The sequence below is a fragment of the Ranitomeya variabilis genome, chromosome 2 (assembly GCF_051348905.1).
Source record: "Ranitomeya variabilis isolate aRanVar5 chromosome 2, aRanVar5.hap1, whole genome shotgun sequence".
NCBI classification, from domain to species: domain Eukaryota; kingdom Metazoa; phylum Chordata; class Amphibia; order Anura; family Dendrobatidae; genus Ranitomeya; species Ranitomeya variabilis.
In genome coordinates, this window is record NC_135233.1 from 530362990 (window position 1) to 530385014 (window position 22025).

The following is a 22025-nucleotide window of genomic DNA, read 5'->3' on the forward strand; positions in this document are numbered from 1 at the left end:
CCAGCGTAAAAGTAAAAAAAAACAAACCGTACATACTCACCATCTGATGTCCGTCAGGTCCCTGGCCGTCTGCTTCCTGCTCTGACTGAGTGCCGCCGTACAGTGAGAGCAGAGTGCAGCAGTGACGTCACCGCTGTGATCTGCTCTCACTTTCCGGCCGGCAGACAGTCAGAGCGGGAAGCGGACTGCAAGGGACCTGACGGACATCAGATGGTGAGTATGTACGGTTTTTTTTTTTTTACTTTTACGCTGGTAACCACGGTAAACATCGGGTTACTAAGCGCGGCCCTGCGCTTAGTAACCCGATGTTTACCCTGGTTACCAGCGAACGCATCGCTGGATCGCTGTCACACACAACGATCCAGCGATGACAGCGGGAGATCCAGCGACGAAAGAAAGTTTCAAACGATCTGCTACGACGTACGATTCTCAGCAGGGTCCCTGATCGCTGCTGCGTGTCAGACACTGCGATATCGTAACGATATCGCTAGAACGTCACGAATCGTACCGTCGTAGCGATCAAAATTGCACTGTGTGACGGTACCCTAACAACACCCTTTATCTAATCTAAGATGCACAGGAAAACAAACAAACTAAGTCAGTTTTACAGCTGAACTTCAAAGCTTAGGTGAACACACACCTCCCTACCTATATTAGTTCAAGCAACAAAATCAGAGCATCCATGGATGTGACTATTATCCTGCGATCTGTGTTACTCTTATTATGAATTCTATGGAAAACTGGAGCTAAAAACACAAGTACCAGTAAATAACCTCATTTACTTCACAGGGGGTCTGATAGAAAACAGCAAAAAACCAACAACTAAGAAATCCTATTAACATTGCAATCACATTGCACCTCAGATAAGGCCCTTCTGCCTCCTGTCTAAACCTCACTGGTCTAACAATACATTTCAATGACAAAAGAGCAAACTTAGCAAATAGAAGAAGAATAAAAGGAACTAAAACAAAACAAACAATCAGAAAGACCAGAGACCAGATAGAAACTCTTAGGGTACTGTCACACATTGAAATTTCCATCGCTACGACGTTACGATTCGTGACGTTCTAGCGATATCGTTACGATATCGCTGTGTCTGACACGCTACTGCGATCAGACACCCTGCTGAGAATCGTACGTCGTAGCAGATCGTATGGAACTTTCTTTCGTCGCTTGATCACCCGCTGACATCGCTGGATCGTTGTGTGTGACAGCGATCCAGCGATGTCTTCGCTTGTAACCAGGGTAAACATCGGGTAACTAAGCGCAGGGCCGCGCTTAGTAACCCGATGTTTACCCTGGTTACAAGCGTAAACGTAAAAAAACAAACCGTACATACTCACCCGTCGGTGTCCTTCAGGTCCCTTGCCGTCTGCTTCCTGCTCTGAGTGCCGGCCGGAAAGTGAGAGCAGATCACAGCGGTGCTGCGCTCTGCTCTCAGTGTACGGCTGCACTCAGAGCAGGAAGCAGACGGCAAGGGACCTGAAGGACACCGACGGGTGAGTATGTACGGTTTGTTTTTTTACGTTTACGCTTGTAACCAGGGTAAACATCGGGTTACTAAGCGCGGCCCTGCGCTTAGTTACCCGATGTTTACCCTGGTTACCCGGGGACCTCGGCATCGCTCCAGCGCCGTGATTGCAACGTGTGACCGCAGTCTACGACGCTGGAGCGATAACCATACGATCGCTGCGACGTCACGAATCGTGCCGTCGCAGCGATGGAAATTTCAATGTGTGACAGTACCCTTATAATCTGAGTTTACATCAAGGCCTCACTAGCCTCCCTGGTTGTAAATGGCCATTTTGAGGAGTTTGCCCATGGCTGGGCACAGACCGAGAGAAAATACCATTATGTCTGTGAAAATGCCTGTGCTCCTTGACAATATTGCTAGGCCCCTCACAATTACTTGTGCAGTAACAGTTCCTTGCAATATGTCCAAAGTGACCACATTTAAAACATTTCACAGAATAATATTTCCTCTCCTTCATTGTACCCAGCCATTTGCAGCACCTGGCAATATGGCCGGAGCCAGCACAGGCATAACATCTAACACATGCCATGCCTGATTTAGGGGCCCGGGCAGAACATACTTCCCTCTGTCTGGAACTTTTAAACTCTTCCATTACTAAGGATGCACTCTTAACAATGTCACGTTTGAACTTTCTTTGTAATTTGGGCAGCACATACCTGTCATTACTTTTTATTATTGGATCAAAATTTGATAAAATATTTGATCCCTCACCTGTCCCTTCACTCCCCCCTTTTTGCCCTGCACAGGGAATAATTGGTCGGGGATCTGACCTTGTGTTCAGAAATCAAGAGAAGGCCGGCACCACATTTGAAAAATCATTGATGATATTTTTCAGACTAGTAATCAGTTGGGAACTAGTATCCCGCTCCACACTGCACTGACTAATAATGGCATCACTAGCTGCGGCCATTTCCTTCACAGCTCTGATCTCAGCCCCTGACTGAATCAGCTGTGCTTCCATATCAACACAATGATTTTTCATTTTCAGCAGTTGTGATTCAAGGCTGGCAATCTGTTTTTCTCTGTCCACATTATACTGATCGTTCTCTGCCAGTTGTGTCTGTTAGGGCTCATTTCCACTGGCGAGAGACAAATTGGTCCGTAATCTGGACCGAAAAAAGGGATGTAGCGTATGCGATTGTCATGCGAGTGTAATGCCAGTGCAATGCGATTTTTAATCGCACCATCCGTTTTACATCCGTATGCAATCCGTTTTTTTTCTCTGCAACTATTTTCATACAGTCATTTACAGGACCATTTACAGTGTTCTAGGCCACAGAATGGTAATGTATCCGTAAAAAACGGACGGAATACGGATGGTCCGTATTCCATGCGTTTTTTTTCTCGCACCCATTGACTTGCATTGGCGAGTCTCGTCCGAGACTCGCAGCAAATCGCAGCATGCTGCGATTTTTTTCTCAGTCCGATTTCGGCTGAGAAAAAAATCGCAAATGAAAAGACACCTATTGAATAACATTGGTCCGAGTGCAATCCGATTTTTTATCGGATTGCACTCGTCCGTTTTCCTCGCAAGTGGAAATGAGCCCTTAGGCACACACTCTCTGCACATTAGTCTCACAACACTGACAGTGGAAATTTGGGGAATCTGCATTACACAGGGATTCCTCATACACACAGATCAGTTTGGCTAACATTTGTAGTCGTTTACTTGATTTATTCAAGACCGACAGTTTCTGTATGCACATGCTGTCATGCCCACATGCTTGTTCCAATAGGGCAGACCACAGCAATTCTGCAGATTTGGGTACAGTGGGGGTTACTGGATTAAATTTACTGTGCTTTGCTAATCTTTTAAGGGTCGATAAGTCTATACTCACGCTTCCTGAAGCCATATTGGTCGTCCTCCTTGTCCCTTCTCTGCTGCTTGAAAAGGTCCTTTTAACTATGGAACACCTTTTCCTGACCACCTGGACTTTACCTTGAGAACGACTATGACTCTTTTGAACAATGTACTGGCAAAGATCACCCCAAAATAGATTATACTCAAGCAAAGGAACAAGAAAAACGTTAAAAATCAGAAGACTTGGTTCTCTGTTAATTGATTTTGTTCCGTGTATAGCTTATATTGAAAATCTGCGTCACCCGTCTGAACTATCAGCGCTCTGAACACACAGAATTACACAACAGGGCACTCACCCTGTATCAATGTAATCTGTCCACGTCCCTCCGGCCTGATCAGTTCACAGACGATGACCAGAAATTCACACAGCTAAACAAAACATGAAAAACAAAAATCTAAACAGTGGGCCTGTAGCTCGCCATTGTAAAAAGGATGGGGTACTCCCACCTCAACTTACTAAAGGGGGGAAACCTCCTTACACCTCTAATTGAGGTCCGATATTAACTATTAACGCCGAACTTGGTTATTAATAATTAATATCCACTTAATAATACCACAATGTTATCTATTCCTTATACTATACACTAACTGAGACAAAACCGTGTATCAATAAAGGATATTTATTACACACACACAAGTCTGCAGTATATATCATACATATATATTTATACTCAAGCTGGTGACTATAAATATATATATACATACAGTGGGGCAAAAAAGTATTTAGTCAGTCAGCAATAGTGCAAGTTCCACCACTTAAAAAGATGAGAGGCGTCTGTAATTTACATCATAGGTAGACCTCAACTATGGGAGACAAACTGAGAAACAAAAATCCAGAAAATCACATTGTCTGTTTTTTTATCATTTTATTTGCATATTATGGTGGAAAATAAGTATTTGGTCAGAAACAAACAATCAAGATTTCTGGCTCTCACAGACCTGTAACTTCTTCTTTAAGAGTCTCCTCTTTCCTCCACTCATTACCTGTAGTAATGGCACCTGTTTAAACTTGTTATCAGTATAAAAAGACACCTGTGCACACCCTCAAACAGTCTGACTCCAATCCCACTATGGTGAAGACCAAAGAGCTGTCAAAGGACACCAGAAACAAAATTGTAGCCCTGCACCAGGCAGGGAAGACTGAATCTGCAATAGCCAACCAGCTTGGAGTGAAGAAATCAACAGTGGGAGCAATAATTAGAAAATGGAAGACATTCAAGACCACTGATAATCTCCCTCGATCTGGGGCTCCACGCAAAATCCCACCCCGTGGGGTCAGAATGATCACAAGAACGGTGAGCAAAAATCCCAGAACCATGCGGGGGGACCTAGTGAATGAACTGCAGAGAGCTGGGACCAATGTAACAAGGCCTACCATAAGTAACACACTACGCCACCATGGACTCAGATCCTGCAGTGCCAGACGTGTCCCACTGCTTAAGCCAGTACATGTCTGGGCCCGTCTGAAGTTTGCTAGAGAGCATTTGGATGATCCAGAGGAGTTTTGGGAGAATGTCCTATGGTCTGATGAAACCAAACTGGAACTGTTTGGTAGAAACACAACTTGTCGTGTTTGGAGGAAAAAGAATACTGAGTTGCATCCATCAAACACCATACCTACTGTAAAGCATGGTGGTGGAAACATCATGCTTTGGGGCTGTTTCTCTGCAAAGGGGCCAGGACGACTGATCCGGGTACATGAAAGAATGAATGGGGCCATGTATCGCGAGATTTTGAGTGCAAACCTCCTTCCATCAGCAAGGGCATTGAAGATGAAACGTGGCTGGGTCTTTCAACATGACAATGATCCAAAGCACACCGCCAGGGCAACGAAGGAGTGGCTTCGTAAGAAGCATTTCAAGGTCCTGGAGTGGCCTAGCCAGTCTCCAGATCTCAACCCTATAGAAAACCTTTGGAGGGAGTTGAAAGTCCGTGTTGCCAAGCGAAAAGCCAAAAACATCACTGCTCTAGAGGAGATCTGCATGGAGGAATGGGCCAACATACCAACAACAGTGTGTGGCAACCTTGTGAAGACTTACAGAAAACGTTTGACCTCTGTCATTGCCAACAAAGGATATATTACAAAGTATTGAGATGAAATTTTGTTTCTGACCAAATACTTATTTTCCACCATAATATGCAAATAAAATGATAAAAAAACAGACAATGTGATTTTCTGGATTTTTGTTTCTCAGTTTGTCTCCCATAGTTGAGGTCTACCTATGATGTAAATTACAGACGCCTCTCATCTTTTTAAGTGGTGGAACTTGCACTATTGCTGACTGACTAAATACTTTTTTGCCCCACTGTATATGCACATATACAGATACTACAACTCTAATACAGTAATATCACTACAGTATGCAGTAATATAACAATATCACACAGTAATAATCCACAATATCCAGTAATATCACAACTATACCACAATATAAAAACCACAATTAACAGCCCGATTACCCAAATCACATATGCAATATCAGCCCTCCCAATCTATAGCTTACTGACCCCTAAGGAATAAGAGGTTACAGGGCCTAGTAAGAAAAGGGGATACAGAGTATACTTATCCACCATCCATGGTGATTCCAGGCAATGCAGCCACAGCAAGAGAGAGAGAGCACATGTGTCTTGTGCCTTTTATGTGACCAGCCAAAAGAGGTGTGTCCAGCCCCAGGTGTGTGAGATGAGGTCACGAGTCTATTGTCCACTGGCCTAAAGGTACCTTCACACTAACCGATTTTGCAACAATAACGATAGCGATCCGTGACGTTGCAGCGTCCTGGATAGCGATATCGACGGGATGGAGACAGAGACGGGAGGGAGACCCTGAGATGGGACGGAGACTGTTGTGAATTCCGCTCTTGGGCTCCCTCCGGTGGTTGTAAGTGGCACTTTTGTGAGTTCTGCTCTTGGGCTCCCTCCGGTAGTTTTAAGTGGAACTGATGCTCCTTGGATTTAGTAGTCAGCAGCTGCTTCCACTGATCTTCTTTCTGGCTCGGCTATTTATCCTGGCTCTATCCTTCAGCCAGTGCCAGTTGTCAGTGGTTCCTGGTTGGATTCACATCTCTCTTGGATTTCCCTGATATTCTGTCCAGTTCAGCAAAGATAAGTCCTTGCTTTGTTCTTTTGCAGTCCACTTTTTGTGGACTTAATCGTTCAGCACTTTCTATGTTTTTTCTAGTCCAGCTTGTCAGTATGGATTTATTCAGTTAAGCTGGAAGCTCTGGGAAGCAGATTTACCCTCCACACCTTTAGTCAGGTGTGGAGATTTTTGTAAACTCTGTGGTGGATTTTTCTAGTTTTTTAATACTGACCGCACAGTATTCTGTCCTGTTCTATCTATCTAGCTAGAGTGGCCTCCTTTTGCTACATCCTGGTTTCATTCTGTGTATGTCATTTCCCTCTCCACTCACAGTCAATATTTGTGGGGGGCTGTCTGTCCTTTGGGAATTTTCTCTGAGGCAAGATAGCTTTCCAGTTTCTATCTTTAGGGGTAGTTAGTCCTCCGGCTGTGACGAGGTGTCTAGGGAGTGACAGGAACATCCCAGGGCTACTTCTAGTGTTGTGTTAAGCTCAGGAACTGCGGTCAGTACAGGTACCACCTCCTCCAGAGCACGTCCCATGTTGCTCCTAAACCACCAGTTCTTAACAGGAGACCGAGACGGGAGGGAGACCGAGACGGGAGGGAGACCGAGACGGGAGGGAGACCGAGACGGGAGGGAGACCGAGACGGGAGGGAGACCGAGACGGGTGGGAGACCGAGACGGGTGGGAGACCGAGACGGGTGGGAGACCGAGACGGGTGGGAGACCGAGACGGGAGGGAGACCGAGACGGGAGGGAGACCGAGACGGGAGGGAGACCGAGACCGGTGGGAGACCGAGACCGGTGGGAGACCGAGACGGGAGGGAGACCGAGACGGGAGGGAGACCGAGACGGGAGGGAGACTGATATGGGAGGGAGACCGAGACGGGAGGGAGGCTGATATGGGAGGAAGACCGACATGACTGACAGTGATAGTACTTGTTATTAAAGAAAAAAAATACCTGAGGGGGCCCAGTTTTTCATATTCTTGTCTCAATATATTTCTCGAATCCTCATCACTTGGAGACTTGGATTTTCGCCAGCACTGCATTTCTTTTAGGCTGCAATATAAATGTGCGATGGATTGAAATATATTATATATACATATATTTTCTGCTCAGGGTCATGTAAGCATCTGTCCACACTTTCATCATGTCAAGTCATTTTACAGCCTTAATGGAGGATATGACAGGGCAATAATGATCCATTTGACCAATCTGTTATTCTGATTCACTAGGAAAATAAGCGAGTCCATCATATTTCCGTTTATTCTTCACTGAATGGATTATGGCAATATTGTGACCCTTAAAATGCAATGGAAATTTAGTGGAAAAGAACAAATCTGAGAGTAAAAAAAGCTCATCACTTCCAAAACGCTGTTTAAATTGATCAGATGGTCATATATGGGACTTAGCCTCTATAAAAATCATGTCTATTTAGTTTTGTTCACTTTGATTACTCAGAAAATTATTTTTAATCCATATGCAATTGTGGCTGGTTGGTGCATCCTTGGTGTGGCACCGTTCAACCCCCAGGGCTGTGGAGTCAGAGTCTGAGTCGTGGAGTTGGAGCCCATTTTGGTGGAGTCGGTATAAAATGGACCGACTCCGACTCCTAAAATATATAGGGACACCGTAACCTACAGTGTCAGGTCAGTGCCATTATACTGATTACAATGATACATGGTGATGAAATCCATCTTGTGGTTTAATCTTTATTCTCAGTTTTGAATTAATGATATGCCCGTCCGAGTACTGTACAACCACATTTGGGGTATTTCTACATTTAGCAGAAATTGTGGGATACATTTTTGTGCCAATTTTACCTATTTCCCAGTGTAAAAATGTAACATTGTCCCAACAAAATTTCACAAAACTTTTTTTTTTTGTAGGGACCACATTACATTTGAAGAGACTTTGAGGGGCCGATATGACAGAAAATACTCAAAAGAGACACCATTCTAAAAACTGCACCCCTCAAGGTGCTCAAAACCACATTCAAGAAATTGATTAACCCTTCAGGTGCTTCACATGAATTTTTGGAATGTGGAAGGAAAAAATTAATAATTGAACTGTGCCACAAAAAGGGTAACAGGAAAAAATGGACCCCAAAATTTGTTATGCTATTTCCCCTGAGCATGCAGATACCCCATATGTGGGGAAAAATCACTATTTGGGCGCACTGCAGAGCTCGGAAGAGAAGGAGCGCCTTTTGAATTTTTGAATGTAAAATTTGCTGGATTAATTAGTGGATTCCATGTTGCGGTTGGAGAGCCCCTGATGTGCCTAAACAGTGGAAACTCCCACAATATTGACAATATTTTGGAAACTCCCCAAAGAACTTATCTCGAAGTGTGGTGAGCACCTTGAACCCTGAGCACATTTTCCCCACAAAAATGTTTTTTAGCCTCAAATGTAGCATTTTCACAAGGGTATCAGGAGAAATACAATTTGTTCTGCAATTTCTCCTGAGTACACCAGTACACTATATGCAGAGGTAAGCTACTGTTTAGGCTCACGGCAGGGATCAGAAAAGGAATGATGTTTTGGAACATAGACTTCGATGGAATGGACTGCCGGTGTCATGTCTCGTTTGGAGAGGCCCCGATGTGCCTAAACAGTGGAAAAAACCCAGAAGTGACACCATTTTGGAAGCTAGACCACCTCAAAGTATGTATCTAGATGTGTGGTGAGCACCTTGAACCCCGCAGCTGCTTCATATAAGCAGAGCAGGGGAAAAAAAACAAAAACAAATTTTTCCCAGAAAAAATTTATTTTAGCCCCAATTTATTTATTGTTACATGGCTAGCAGAAGAAAATGGACCCCAAAATTTGTGCAATTTCTCTCGAATACACAGATAAACCATATGTGGTTACACTGTGCCTCAAAAGTAGTTTTCAAAGCTCAGAAGGGAACAAGCACCACAATGGAGTTCACATTTTGCTGGACTGGTTTGAGGGTGCCATGTCACATTGGCAGAGCCCCTGAGGTGGCAGAACAGAACCCCCCATAAGAGACCACATTTTACAAACTACAGCTCTCAATTATTTCATCTAGGGGTGCATTGACCATATTAACATCACAGGTGGGTCACAGAATTTTATATAATTGGGTAGTGAAGATAAAAAATAATTACATTTTTACCACCAAAATTTAGTTTTAGCCCCAGATTTTACATTTTCACAAAGAGAAATGGACAAAAATGATACCAAAATTTAGCTGGAAGTGGCTGATGCTCATCGTCTATGTAGCCTAAGGGCTCATACTCACTTGCGCGAGACTCGGATGAGTCTCGCACGGCAATACCCGGCACTGCACCTGGCACAGAGGAGCGGAGCGTGCAGCTGCATGTATTCCTATGCGGCCACACGCTCCGATCTGAGTGCCGGCAGCAGCGCCGAGTCTCGCACAAGTGAGTATGACCCCTTAGAACGAATCTCTCCAGACTTTTAACGACGGAATCAAGGAACATCGTGTGAAATACTAGTTTTCTAATAAATTGGTGAATGAGAGACAGTGTCTTGTTTATATTTCTCTCTTTCTAGGTTTTTTAGGTTTCCATTCGTGGACTACGCTGGGTTCCCTCGACTACGTTGGACTTGCATTTTTTTTTTTTCATCTCTTTTTTAATAAATCGGTGAACGAGCGAAACTGTTCAGTATTTATTAAAATAAAGTATTTTTGTGTGTTTTTTATTACTAGGTTAGTAATGGGGGAGTCTGACACCTCTCCATTACCAACACCAGGGCTTGATGCTAGCTATGATTTTTGAGAAATCACACCCCAAAGCCCATTACCCCAACTGCTACCGTACCATGGCAATCAGGAAGACTGAAGGCAAAGAGCAAGAGTTGTCACATCTAATGTCGTGCGCCACTTCTGGGGCGGCTGTAGGCTAGTACTTTTAGACGGTAAAGGGCCCAATAACCATGGACCTTCGTTGCCTGATAATATCAGCTCACAGGTGTCCGATTTACCTTTGCTGGTTATCAAAAATAAGGGTGAACCCACATCACTTTTTTCATTCATTCATTAGGTTAATAAACTCCATATGAAAGGCACTAAAGGGTGCAAGTTCATAATATGTAGGAGGGTTGTGAGATCATATATCCGAAGGATATCTCACTCACTATTCTATCCATCCATCTACAGTCATGGCCGAAGGTGCTGGCACCAGAAAATGAAGTATCTCTCTAAGAAAATTATTGTGATTACACATGTTTTGTTATACACAAGTTCACTTTCTTTGTGTGTATTGGTGCAACAACAACATAAAAGAAAAAAAAAAAGGCAAATTGGACATAATTTCACACAAAACCCCCAAAATGGGGCAGACAAAATTGTTGGCACCCTCTACTTAATATTTGGTTGCACACCCTTTGGAATAAAATAACTGCAATCAATCGCTTCCTGTAACCATCAACAAGCTTCTTACACATCTGTAATTCTGGACCACTCTTTTACAAACTGTTCCAGGTATCTCAAATTTGAAGGCTGCCTTCTTCCAATGGTAATTTTAAAATTGACAGGTGTTCAAAGGGATTTTGATACGGATTCATTGCTGGCCACTTCAGAACTCTTCAGCACTTTGTTTCCATCCATTTCTGAGTGCTTCTTGAAGTATGTTTGGGGTAATTGTCCTGCTGAAACACCCATGACCTAGAACACAAACCCAGCTATCTGACAATGGGCAGTACATAGCAACACCAAATCCTTTCGTAATGTCCAGATTTCATGATTCTTTGCACAGTCAAGTCACCCAGTGCTAGAGGGAGCAAAACAACCCCAAATTGTCTTTGAACCTCCACCATATTTGACTGTAGGTACTATGTTCTTTTCTTTGTAGGCCTCATTTCATTTTTGGTAAACTATAGAATGATGTGCTTTACCAAAAAGCTCTATCTTGGTTTCATCTATCCACAAGACACTTTCCCTGTAGGATTTTGTCTTGTTCATGTACATTTTGGCAAACTGCAGTCTTGCTTTTTTATATCTGTGTCAGCAGTGTGTTCCTCCTACATCTCATGCCATAGCGTTTCATTTCATTCAATTATCGACAGATAGTTTGCGTTGACACTGATGCAGCCCGAGCCTGCAGGACAGCTTGAATTTTTTTGGAACTTGACTGGGTTTGCTTATTCACCATCCGGGCTATCCTGCATTGCAACCGTTTATCAATTTTTCTCTGCCATCCTCGTCCAGGAAGATTAGCTACAGTGCCATGAGTTGAAAACTTCTTCATTATTTTGTGAACCATGGACAAAGAAACATCAAGATCTCTGGAGATGGACTTATATCCTTGAGATTGTTGATATTTCTCAATAATTTTAGTTTTCAAGGCCTCAGATAGTACTCTTCTCTTTTTGTTCTCCGTGCTAAGTGTGGCACACACAGACACACAATGCAAAGATTGAGTCAACATCTCCCTTGTTGCATATGTGATTTTCATTATGCTCACACCTGTTACTTGCCACAGATGAGTTTGAGCGAGCATCACATGCTTGAAAAAGTTGCTTGCTTTGGTAAGGTGCCAACATATTTGTCTGAACTATTTTTGAGATTCTGTATGAAGTGTCCAATTTTCATATTTTTCTGTTTATGTGTTGTTCCAATACACATAAAGGAAATAAAGATGTGTAATTGCAATAATTTTCTGGGCGAAATACTTCATTTTTGGGAACAATTTCAAGGGTGCCAACACTTTCAGCCATTATTGTATCTATTCTTAGGGTGCTGGCTGTGTACTTCCTACGCGTTGCTCAAGCAATTTCTTGTTTCTTTGATATGTGTTCGTAAAAATTGGACGGCATATGCATGGTCTGTGTGCCATCTGTTTTTCTTCTCACAACCATGGACTTGCATTGGCGAGGCCCGCCCGATATATGAGGCCACTCGCACCATGCTGCGATTTTTTCCTTAGTCTGATTACAGCTGAAGAAAAACTCGCAGATCAGCAACATTGGTTAGAGTGCAATACGATTTTTCTTGCATTACACTTGTTTGATTTATATGCTAATGTGAGCGAACCCTTAAAAAGAACGCTTTTAGGGCTCAGTTCTTATCTTCATTGGGGTTCTGCTATAAATGGAAACCACAGTGTTGTGCCATAGCCATGGCATGATGGACACCAATGACACCAGGTGGACACTACTAACCTATAATAAACGGGACCACTCGGTTCAGTTATGGTGGTCATCATTTGGACTAATGTTATAGCGCTGCAGAACTACTTTTCACATAAAGGCTTGAGGTACACAGCCACATGTGCTGCCTTACACTGAAATAGCAGTGACATGTTGCGATATTGGATGTAATGATTTCCTATGTTGTCATGTTGGGACCTGAAACATGCAGTGACTACGACAGTGTCGCAAATGTTTTCAAAGGTGTTGGATTTTCTGTCACTGCTTCCAAGCTACACAATTGCCATGGACTGCAATGCAAATCGCATGTGTTAAATGACTTGTTTGCAACTTGGCTGTTTTATTTACAGCAAAATCACAGCTCTGAAACAGTCGCATTACAGCAAGTCACTGACAGGTTGCACAGAGGTTTTTGTGGCATGACTTATCTGATAATTGCTGCTGCGCAACAAGTTACCTCTTAGCCCTAGCCTAAAAGTGATGGAACCTGCAGTGAACATGTGAGGAGAGCCAGACCTTCACTTTCCGAACCCCAGATGGACATGGATTCCCATTTCTTACACGATACGTATTCCCCAATGTATTACGGTATTTGAATACTTACCTAAAACCCAAGAAAAGCCAGTTAATCCACATCCAGGAAAATATTAAGATGATGAAGGCAATGGGAAAAGAGAATGCAATCCAGGATCCGAAGTTTACAAACTGACATCCTGGGTATCGCCTGCAGAGAAATACAGAGAGGTGTGAGTACATCAAATCTCCAGACTAGTACATCATGAGGTCAGGGTCTACCTTTAAAGTGTACCTACCATTTCGGATCACTTTAAAAAAAAAAAAACTAATATAAAATGCTCTAATATCTAATATTACGGTATATGCCCAAGCGGTTCGTTCATTACACTTACTGCAGTTTCGGCTCAGGCATTTCAAAATGTTCTTGCTCACATATGGCTGAATGGGCGAGTGTTCAGCCCAATGACATGTGCCCATACTTCATGCTCAGCCTCAGCTGCCAATACTACCCACAATGCCTAGCTGAAGTATCGCGAATGCACAGGAGCACAGCCTATCAGAATGTTCCCAGGATAAGCCACACCCCTGATGTGACAGCTGCGGTTTTCCCTCCCGCTCAGGATCAGGGGCTGATGAATTCTCACCCTGCAGTGGTCAGGGAAAGTCAGGCATTTTGTGATGAATTTGGACAAACCACTTATTAGCTGTGTGGCGCTATGTAACTAGTTCATATTTCATTGGCTTATTGCAGAAAGCCGCGGGGCTGTAAATGCGGCTAATGATCCTATCCTGCCATTGGTGCTGCGATTATTTTGATTACATCTGTATATGTTCCGATGTATACAATATGACACTATTACAGACACAATGCCTTGTAGAAAAGTATTTGTGCTTGACCAATAAAATGGCGGCATTTTGTATGACAGCAGGTGGGACCTTACCATTCGCATTACAGTATTGTGGATTGATTGATCATTTGATCTACTGACTGTGAAAATCAATTATGTTTGCCTACCATTGTAAGGGACTTGCAGGTGGAGTGCGCACTGCTCTATGCCACAAGACCTCATTGTTAGCATCTATGCAACATAAACTATCGTACTTCTGATTATAGAAAACCTACTTCTAACGAGACCACGGTGATAAAATACGAGCACACATTACCACCTCTAGGGGGCAGTGTCAGTCCCCACAATCCAGTAACACTAGCTGACCATTACTGATCAGTATGAGGAATGTCGAGGCAGAATTGCCCGATTCTCAGGCTCTTTCCACAATATTAGTCCAAGCTCTGAGACTGAAATCCTAAACTAAAGTTGTCGACTGCAATCTGTTTCCAAAAGTGCTGCCTGTTCTGTTAGTTGCCACCTTAAGCCCTGCATGTCAGAGGCTTTTGTCCACATTGTTGCCTATGGAAACGTCCTGTAATTCTTTTTTAGGACAGGTCGCACATGCTCAGTGGATAGCAGCTATTCTCCTATAGCGAGTGCACGCTCACCCTGCACTGAGACGGCTCATGAGAAGTGGCAGTCCTGGCAGCCATGGTGCTCACAGATTGCTGCGCTTGGTTGTGGAAGCACAGAATGGTCAGCCACTAAACCAACAATGTTTCTTCTAACGTGTCTTCTAATGTGTCTGCCCATATTTGTTAGAATGGACGCCTCCTCACTACAAACACTACATATATAAATACAAGCAGAGCTCAGCTGTCAATGTATACTGCTACTCTGCTACAATGAAAAGCAGCCCTGTGATTGGGTGCAATGGGGGACCGGAGAGGACACAGGAGGGATACACCTCAACGCTGGCAGAACTAGAGGACTAGAAACGCTTACTACACAGGGTGGTGGGACACAATTCTATTTATTGGGAATAGTGGAAACTCTGCCCGGTGACACGTCTCCTCCAGCCAGCTCTGCCCTGGGAGGTCACCAGTAGATGGCAGCGTGGTCAAACAAGATGTTAATGTATCTGCACATGGTGCAGAGTCTGAAGAAGAAGCAGAGGGTTGTGGGAAGTATAGTTTACAGTGGGCACATGGGCAGCAATGAAGGACCGCCCACTTCACACTGAGCAGCCAATTATAGAGGAGACAGAAAAGGTAAGAAATGAGCCAGTGAGGACCTGAAGCATGGTGGTGTGAACAAAAAGGAATGATTGCAGGAGAACACCTTCTAATCGTGTGTCTGAGACACATGAACGGTGCTATAGAGAACAATGCTAACATGAAACAATAATAAACATAATGCACCAGCCCATTTCCTTTAAACTGAGGATGGGCAACATTCCAAACTTGATATTAACATACTGACTGTAGAGTTATTAAACTATACTTAGTCACGAAGTGTTGATTAATTTAAGAAAAAAACGTCATTCACATACTGTATAAACAATCCACACAATTAAAATCAGTGCCTCAAAACCAGAACAAAGTATCATAATAGAGGTAAGCGAAGGAAACAACAGGTATCCAGACAAGATCAGCCAATTTTACTGCTGCACACGTATCCGTGGATGTTCATGGAGAGTACTTTACTCATTAGAAAAGATCTTTTTCCCTTGCAGCATATACCCCGAATTTTAAAGTGACAGTGCAAAGTAATCCCTATTATGCCATACCACATAAAGGTGCAAACGCATACTATTTATAAATAATCATTATTTTAGTAATAAAAAAGTTAATTCTTAAAGAGAAAATACGTTTCTCCAAAATATCAACATGAAACAATGCAGGAAATGTGGAAGATCACTCACGTTTCAAACTGTTCTATGAATATGAGGTTAGTGGAGGTCCCGGTGAGTGTGGCCATTCCTCCAATGGTAGAAGAATATGCAATCCCCAGCGAGAAGGCTTTGCACATCATGTGATCACGTTTCGTCCTATAGAACCTTCCAGACTTGGTCTGCACAAAAACCATGCAAAAAAAAGCATTAGAATATTAACTAGATGGGTATTTCCTGAAGGAACTACAGAAAGTGCTTTGGAATGGTGCCCGGGCTGCCCCTGCAAGACTTTCACACTTGGGTGCCCCTCAGGCACTGGTTTGGTAGTTGTAGCCCCTCGGGGATGAGGATTTGGCGGGTGGGGCCCCTGGGGGTCCGATTTGGTGGGCGGGGCCCCTCTGGGTCCGATTTGGTGGGCGGGGCCCCTCTGGGTCCGATTTGGTGAGCGGGGCCCCTCGGGGTCCGATTTGGCGGGCGGGGCCCCTGGGGGTCCGATTTAGCGGGCGGGGCCCCTCGGGGTCCGATTTGGCGGGCGGGGCCCCTGGGGGTCCGATTTGGCGGGAGGGGCCCATTTGGGTCCGATTTGGTGGGCGGGGCCACTGGGGGTCCGATTTGGCAGGCGGGGCCACTGGGGGTCCGATTTGGCGGGCGGGGCCCCTCGGGGTCTGATTTGGTGGGCGGGGCCCCTCTGGGTCCGATTTGGTGGGCGGGGCCACTCTGGGTCCGATTTGGTGGGCGGGGCCACTCTGGGTCCGATTTGGTGGGCGCGGCCACTCTGGGTCCGATTTGGTGGCGGGGCCCATTAGGGGCCGACTTGGTGGGCGGGGCCCCTCAGGGTCCGATTTGGTGGGCGGGGCCACTCTGGGTCCGATTTGGTGGGCGGGGCCACTCTGGGTCCGATTTGGTGGGCGGGGCCACTCTGGGTCCGATTTGGTGGGCGGGGCCCCTCTGGGTCCGATTTGGTGGGCGGGGCCACTCGGGGTCCGATTTGGTGGGCGGGGCCACTCGGGGTCCGATTTGGTGGGCTGGGCACCTCAGGTGCCAATTTGGTGGGCGGGTCACTTTAAGAGCTGATATTATCTGCCAAAACCTGTGTCCTAGTGGGGTCATGAAGAGTTCGTAGGCGTTGGCATAGTAACTGGGTCTGACTGCACATATCAATGAGCTAATCAGCCAGGTGGCAGTTGGCAGTTATTTTGAAATTGCCTCAGAAATCAGGCTATTTATAACCTTATGGGAAAATTTCCCTATTGAAACACAATGAGACAATATTTTCAAACGCAAATTGCGCCAAAACTACAAATCCGATCGACACGAAATATACTTATCACACCTCGCTGGAACGCTGGCTTCGAAGTGACACCTCACTGGAGTCTGTGAGTGCAGCGGTTCGGGCCGCATTAATTGCGGACTGAATAATAATAACTAGATGGGTATTTCCTGAAGGAACTACAGATAGGGCTTTGGAATGGTGCCCGGGTTGCCCCAGCAAGACTTTCGCACTTGGGTGCCCCTCAGGCGCTGGTTTGGTAGTTGTAGCCACTCTGGGTCCAATTTGGCGGGCGGGGCCACTCCGGGTCCGATTTGGCAGGCGGCGCCACTCCGGGTCCGATTTCGCGGGCGGCGCCACTCGGGGTCCGATTTGGCGGGCGGCGCCACTCGGGGTCCGATTTGGCGGGCGGCGCCACTCGGGGGCCGATTTGGCGGGCGGCGCCACTCTGGGTCCGATTTGGTGGGCCGGGCCACTCTGGGTCCGATTTGGTGGGCCGGGCCACTCTGGGTCCGATTTGGTGGGCCGGGCCACTCTGGGTCCGATTTGGTGGGCCGGGCCACTCTGGGTCCGATTTGGTGGCCCGGGCCACTCTGGGTCCGATTTGGTGGCCCGGGCCACTCTGGGTCCGATTTGGTGGCCCGGGCCACTCTGGGTCCGATTTGGCGGGCGGCGCCACTCGGGGTCCGATTAGGCGGGCGGCGCCACTCGGGGTCCGATTTGGCGGGCGGCGCCACTCGGGGTCCGATTTGGTGAGCGGGGCAATAATTATAATACTAGATGGGTATTTCCTGAAGGAACTACAGATAGTGCTTTGGAATGGTGCTCGGGCTGCCCCTGCAAGACTTTCACACTTGGGTGCCTCTCAGGCGCTGGCTTGGTAGTTGTAGCCCCTAAAGGGGTGAGGCCACTCTGGGTCCGATTTGGTGGGCGGGGTCACTCTGGGACCGATTTGGTGGGCGGGGTCACTCTGGGACCGATTTGGTGGGCCGGGTCACTCTGGGTCCGATTTGGTGGGCCGGGTCACTCCGGGTCCGATTTGGCGGGCGGCGCCACTCCGGGTCCGATTTGGCGGGCGGCGACACTCCGGGTCCGATTTGGCGGGCGGCGACACTCCGGGTCCGATTTGGCGGGCGGCGCCACTCTGGGTCCGATTTGGCGGGCGGCGCCACTCCGGGTCCGATTCGGCGGGCGGCGCCACTCTGGGTCCGATTTGGCGGGCGGCGCCACTCTGGGTCCGATTTGGCAGGCGGGGGCACTCTGGGTCCGATTTGGCGGGCGGGGGCACTCTGGTCCGATTTGGTGAGTGGGGCAATAATGATAAGACTACAGATAGTGCTTTGTAATTGTGCTGTACATGACCCAGCCTATTTTGGCCTTAATGACCTTGCCGTTTTTTGAAATTCTGACCAGTGTCCCTTTATGAGGTAATAACTCAGGAACGCTTCAACGGATCCTAGCGATTCTGAGATTGTTTTTTCGTGACATATTGGGCTTCATGTTAGTGGTAAATTTAGGTCGATAATTTCTGAGTTTATTTGTGAAAAAAACGGAAATTTGGCAAAAAATTTGAAAATTTCGCAATTTTCACATTTTGAATTTTTATTCTGTTAAACCAGAGAGTTATGTGACACAAAATAGTTAATAAATAACGTTTCCCACATGTCTACTTTACATCAGCACAATTTTGGAAACAATTTTTTTTTTTGCTAGGAAGTTATAAGGGTTAAAATTTGACCAGTGATTTCTCATTTTTACAACAAAATTTACAAAACCATTTTTTTTAGGGACCACCTCACATTTGAAGTCATTTTGAGGGTTCTATATGGCTGAAAATACCCAAAAGTGACACCATTCTAAAAACTGCACCCCTCAAGGTGCTCAAAACCACATTCAAGAAGTTTATTAACCCTTCAGGTGTTTCACAGCAGCAGAAGCAACATGGAAGTAAAAAATGAACATTTAACTTTTTAGTCACAAAAATGATCTTTTAGCAACAATTTTTTTATTTTCCCAGCGGTAAAAGGAGAAACTGGACCACGGACGATGTTGTCCAATTTGTCCTGAGTACGCTGATACCTCATATGTGGGGGTAAACCACTGTTTGGGCGCACGGCAGGGCTCGGAAGGGAAGGAGCGCCATTTGACTTTTTGAATGAAAAATTGGCTCCAATCTTTAGCGGACACCATGTCACGTTTGGAGAGCCCCCGTGTGCCTAAACATTGGAGCTCCCCCACAAGTGACCCCATTTTGGAAACTAGACCCCCCAAGGAACTTATCTAGAAGCATAGTGAGCACTTTAAACCCCCAGGTGCTTCACAAATTGATCCGTAAAAATGAAAAAGTACTTTTTTTTCACAAAAAAATTATTTTTGCCTCAATTTTTTCATTTTCACATGGGCAACAGGATAAAATGGATCCTAAATTTTGTTGGGCAATTTCTCCTGAGTACACCAATACCTCACATGTGGGGGTAAACTACTGTTTGGGCACATGGTAAGGCTCGGAAGGGAAGGAGCGCCATTTGACTTTTTGAATGGAAAATTAGCTCCAATCGTTAGCGGACACTATGTCGCGTTTGGAGAACCCCTGTGTGCCTAAACATTGAAGCTCCCCTACAAGTGACCCCATTTTGGAAACTAGACCCCCCAAGGAACTTATCTAGATGCATAGTGAGCACTTATAACCCCCAGGTGCTTCACAGAAGTTTATAACGCAGAGCCGTGAAAATAAAAAATGTGTTTCCTTTCCTCAAAAATATTTTTTTAGCCCAGAATTTTTTTATTTTTGCAAGAGTAACAGGAGAAATTGGACACCAAAAGTTGTTGTCCAGTTTCTCCTGAGTACGCTGATACCCCATATGTGGGGGTAAACCACTGTTTTGGCACACGTCGGGGTTCGGAAGGGAAGTAGTGACGTTTTGAAATGCAGACTTTGATGGAATGCTCTGCGGGCATCAGGTTGCGTTTGCAGAGCCCCTGATGTGCCTAAACAGTAGGAACTCCCTACAAGTGACTCCATTTTGGAAACTAGACCCCCAAGGGAACTTATCTAGATGTGTGGTGAGCACTTTGAACCCCCAAGTGCTTCACAGAAGTTTATAACGCAGAGCCGTGAAAATAAAAAATGTGTTTCCTTTCCTCAAAAATATTTTTTTAGCCCAGAATTTTTTTATTTTTGCAAGAGTAACAGGAGAAATTGGACACCAAAAGTTGTTGTCCAGTTTCTCCTGAGTACGCTGATACCCCATATGTGGGGGTAAACCACTGTTTTGGCACACGTCGGGGTTCGGAAGGGAAGTAGTGACGTTTTGAAATGCAGACTTTGATGGAATGCTCTGCGGGCATCAGGTTGCGTTTGCAGAGCCCCTGATGTGCCTAAACAGTAGGAACTCCCCACAAGTGACTCCATTTTGGAAACTAGACCCCCAAGGGAACTTATCTAGATGTGTGGTGAGCACGTTCAACCCCCAAGTGCTTCACAGAAGTTTACAACGCAGAGCCGTGAAAATAAAAAATCATTTTTCTTTCCTCAAAAAAGATGTTTTAGCAAGCAATTTTTTATTTTCACAAGGGTAACAGGAGAATTTGGACCCCAATATTTGTTGCCCAGTTTGTTGTGAGTATGCTGATACCCCATATGTGGGGGTAAACCACTATTTGGGCGCACGTCAGGGCTCGGAAGGGAAGTAGTGACATTTGAAATGCAGACTTTGATGGAATGGTCTGCGGGCGTCACATTGCATTTGCAGAGCCCCTGATGTGCCTAAACAGTAGAAACCCCCCACAAGTGACCCCATTTTGGAAACTAGACCCCCCAAGGAACTTATCTAGATGTGTGGTGAGCACGTTCAACCCCCAAGTGCTTCACAGAAGTTTACAACGCAGAGCCGTGAAAATAAAAAATCATTTTTCTTTCCTCAAAAAAGATGTTTTAGCAAGCAATTTTTTATTTTCACAAGGGTAACAGGAGAATTTGGACCCCAATATTTGTTGCCCAGTTTGTTGTGAGTACGCTGATACCCCTTATGTGGGGGTAAACCACTGTTTGGGCGCACGTCAGGGCTCGGAAGGGAAGTAGTGACATTTGAAATGCAGACTTTGATGGAATGGTCTGCGGGCGTCACATTGCATTTGCAGAGCCCCTGATGTGCCTAAACAGTAGAAACACCCCACAAGTGACCCCATTTTGGAAACTAGACCCCCGAAGGAACTTATCTAGATGTGTGGTGAGCACTTTCAACCCCCAAGTGCTTCACAGAAGTTTATAACGCAGAGCCGTGAAAATAAAAAATAATTGTTCTTTCCTCAAAAATTATGTTTTAGCAAGTAATTTTTTATTTTTGCAAGGGTAACAGGAGAAATTGGACCCCAACAGTTGTTGCCCAGTTTGTCCTGAGTACGCTGGTACCCCAAATGTGGGGGTAAACCACTGTTTGGGCGCACGTCGGGGCTTGGAAGGGCGGGAGCACCATTTGACTTTTTGAACGCAAGATTGGCTGGAATCAATGGTGGCGCCATGTTGCGTTTGGAGACCCCTGATGTGCCTAAACAGTGGAAACCCCTCAATTCTAACTTCAACACTAACCCCAACACACCCCTAATCCTAATCCCAACTGTAGCCATAACCCTAATCACAACCCTAACCCCAACACACCCCTAACCACAACCCTAACCGCAACACACCCGTAACCCTAATTCCAACCCTAATCCTAACCCTAATCCCAACCCTAACCACAACTGTAACCCCAACACACCCCTAACCCTATCCGTAACCCTAACCACAAGCCTAATCTTAACCCTATTTCAAACCCTAGCCCTAATTCCAACCCTAACTCTAATTCCAACCCTAATCCTAAGGCTATGTGCCCACGTTGCGGATTCGTGTGAGATTT

At 45.4% G+C, this 22025-nt stretch overlaps 1 protein-coding gene across 2 annotated transcripts in view; it reads right to left on the minus strand.

Moving 5' to 3' along the window:
* The window catches only part of LOC143806981 (solute carrier family 13 member 1-like), a 143479-nt gene that overhangs the window by 45004 nt on the left and 76450 nt on the right, over window positions 1-22025 (minus strand). For both annotated transcript variants that reach the window (XM_077288093.1, XM_077288092.1), the window contains exons 8-10: window positions 15891-16039; window positions 13225-13344; window positions 7440-7538 (exon numbers count right to left, since the gene is read on the minus strand). In XM_077288093.1, the coding sequence (XP_077144208.1) occupies window positions 7440-7538; window positions 13225-13344; window positions 15891-16039 (368 nt within the window). The remainder of the gene's footprint in view (window positions 1-7439; window positions 7539-13224; window positions 13345-15890; window positions 16040-22025) is intronic.